The sequence below is a fragment of the Centrocercus urophasianus genome, unplaced genomic scaffold, assembly GCF_019232065.1.
Source record: "Centrocercus urophasianus isolate 14NV4802_14NV808 unplaced genomic scaffold, USGS_Curo_1.0 seq_1493, whole genome shotgun sequence".
NCBI lineage: Eukaryota > Metazoa > Chordata > Aves > Galliformes > Phasianidae > Centrocercus > Centrocercus urophasianus.
In genome coordinates, this window is record NW_024884690.1 from 11,635 (window position 1) to 13,855 (window position 2,221).

Consider the following 2,221-nt stretch of genomic DNA (forward strand, 5'->3'; position numbering starts at 1 on the left):
TTTTCTTTTTTTTTTTTTTTTTGGCTGTTTTCTCCTTTTTCTGTAACTTTTCTGTGTTTCCGGATAGCGTTAAGGCCCCGGTTGGGTTTCAGCCCTTTGTTTCGCCCCTTCCCCAGGTGCTCAGCCCTCTGAAGGACTATAGAGCCACGTGAACCCCGCAATGAAGGTGTCACAGCATTGAGGTCTGGGGGTGCCCCCCGCCCAGCGCTTTGCCCCCCCCAGTCCCACATGGATGCTGCACTAAGGAGGGATGGGCAAGGCTGAGAATGAGGGGAGAGGGCTTGGGAGTGGGACCCCCCCCCCCCCCGAGCCTGGGGAGCGATGGGGATGGATGAACAGGGATAGATGGACAGGGATGGACAGACAGACGGACAGATGGAGTGCGGTGGTGGCGGCCACGCCGGGGACGTGGGAGACATGATGCACTTGATGTAGTGTTGTGAAATAAACAGTATTTTTCTTTTTTCTTTTCCTTTTTCCCATTCTTTCCAGTGAACGGGCTGCTCTTCCTTCACCGTGCACGTTCCCAAATCCTGGCGACGTGGAGGAGGAGGGCACAGCTCTGCTCGCCCCACGAGCCAGCCCAACTCCGGCTGAGACCGCGCAACTCAGGGCTCTCACGATCCCGACCCGGGCCTCGAACCCGCGGTCCCACAATCTCCGCACGGCCGCGAACCTCTCCGGGAGGTGGGACCCGAGCGCACTACGCCGCTCATCACGCCCCGCCCACTTCCCCTCACAACCAATCCCAACGCTCAGAGCCGCGCTCGGGCTCCACTATTGGCTGCGTCCTACTTGCGTCATTCTACCGCGCCGGGTTTCTATTGGCTGATCGCGGCGGAAAGGGGCAGGGCGCGTTTCCCGTTGGGGCTGCGCGGGGGCTCCAGGCGCCACCGCCTCCATTTTGCGGGGGCCGCGGCCCGGAGCCCTTTGCAGGGCGGTGCGGGGCTCGGGGGCTCCCGTAAAGCCGTAAGGGGGCTGGGGAGCGTGCAGCCTCAGGAGGGGGTCGGGGGCAGCGGGGCTGGGGGCACCCATAGGGCCTGGGGAATGCCTGTAAGGTCTCAGGAGGGCCTGGGGGTGTTTATAGGGCCTTAGGAGGCCCTGAGGGTGCCTATAGGGCTTGGGAGGACCTGTAGGGCCTTAGGAGGGCCTGGGGGCGTCTGAGGGGTTTTAGGGGTGCCTATAGGGCCTGGAGGTGCCTGTAGGGCCTAGAGGTGTCTGTAGAGCCTTAGGAGGACCCGGGGGTGCCTATAAGGCCTCAAGTGGGCTTGGGGGTATTTATAGGCTCTTAGGAGGGCCTTAGAGTGCCTGTATGGCCTATAGGACCTGGGAGGACCTGTAGTGCCTATAGGGCCTTGGGATGCCTGAAGAGTGCAGCCTCCCAATGGGGTATTTGTAGGGCCTGGAGGTGCCCAGGAGTGCAGCCCTTTGGGGGGAAGGGGGTGTTACCCAGAGGGTACAGCCCTTCAGGCAGTGTCTATAGGGTCTTTGAAGGGGGCTCCCCGGAGGCTCAACAGTGCCTATAGGGCCTGGGAGGTTCTCTGCAGGGTGCAGGCCTTAGGGGAGAGGGGCTGTGGGGCCTGCGAGGGGGCTGAGGCCATTTGGAGAGGCCCCTTGGGAGAGGAGTGAAGGCTTTGAGGGGTGGGTGGATCCTCCACGTCGGGCACCCCAGGGGAACTCCCCATAAGGAGGGAAGGGAGCGGAGCTGCAGAGACCCTCGAGGAGCCCCAGGCTGCACTCCCTGCAGGGGGTGACGCACCGGGGGACCCCGCCTGGCCCTCCCCTGCTGGGAACGTGGCCCTGGGCCCTGCGGGGGGAGCATGGCCTGGGCGCTGAAGCTGCCGCTGGCAGATGAGGTGATCGAGTCGGGGCTGGTGCAGGACTTCGATGCCAGCCTGTCGGGCATCGGGCAGGAGCTGGGAGCAGGAGCCTACAGCATGAGGTAGGAGGGGTTGGGGTTGGCTGCAGCTGGGGGCGGCCCTACGGCACGGGAGAGTTGGGGCGAGGTGTGGGCAGGGAGTTCTGTACTCTGAGGGTGGTGAGTCCTGACACTGCTGCCTGGAGAAGTGTGGGTGCCCCATCCCTGGAGGTGTTTATGGCCATAGGTGGCTGCTGGGACGGTGGGAGCAGCCCAGGGCAGGGGGTGAGGCTGAGGGGACTGTGAGGCCCTTCCAACCCAACCATCTCATGGTTCTGTGACCTTTCAGGACCCTTCCAACCC

General features: G+C 63.3%; 1 protein-coding gene across 2 annotated transcripts in view; it reads left to right on the plus strand.

Annotated features, from left to right (window-relative positions):
* Positions 1 to 1,036: 1,036 nt before the first annotated feature.
* Positions 1,037 to 2,221, plus strand: part of TFCP2 (transcription factor CP2) — a 12,310-nt gene continuing 11,125 nt past the window's right edge. For both annotated transcript variants that reach the window (XM_042815342.1, XM_042815343.1), the window contains exon 1: positions 1,037 to 1,942. In XM_042815342.1, coding sequence (XP_042671276.1) covers positions 1,821 to 1,942 — 122 coding nt within the window. In that variant the 5' untranslated portion in view covers positions 1,037 to 1,820. The remainder of the gene's footprint in view (positions 1,943 to 2,221) is intronic.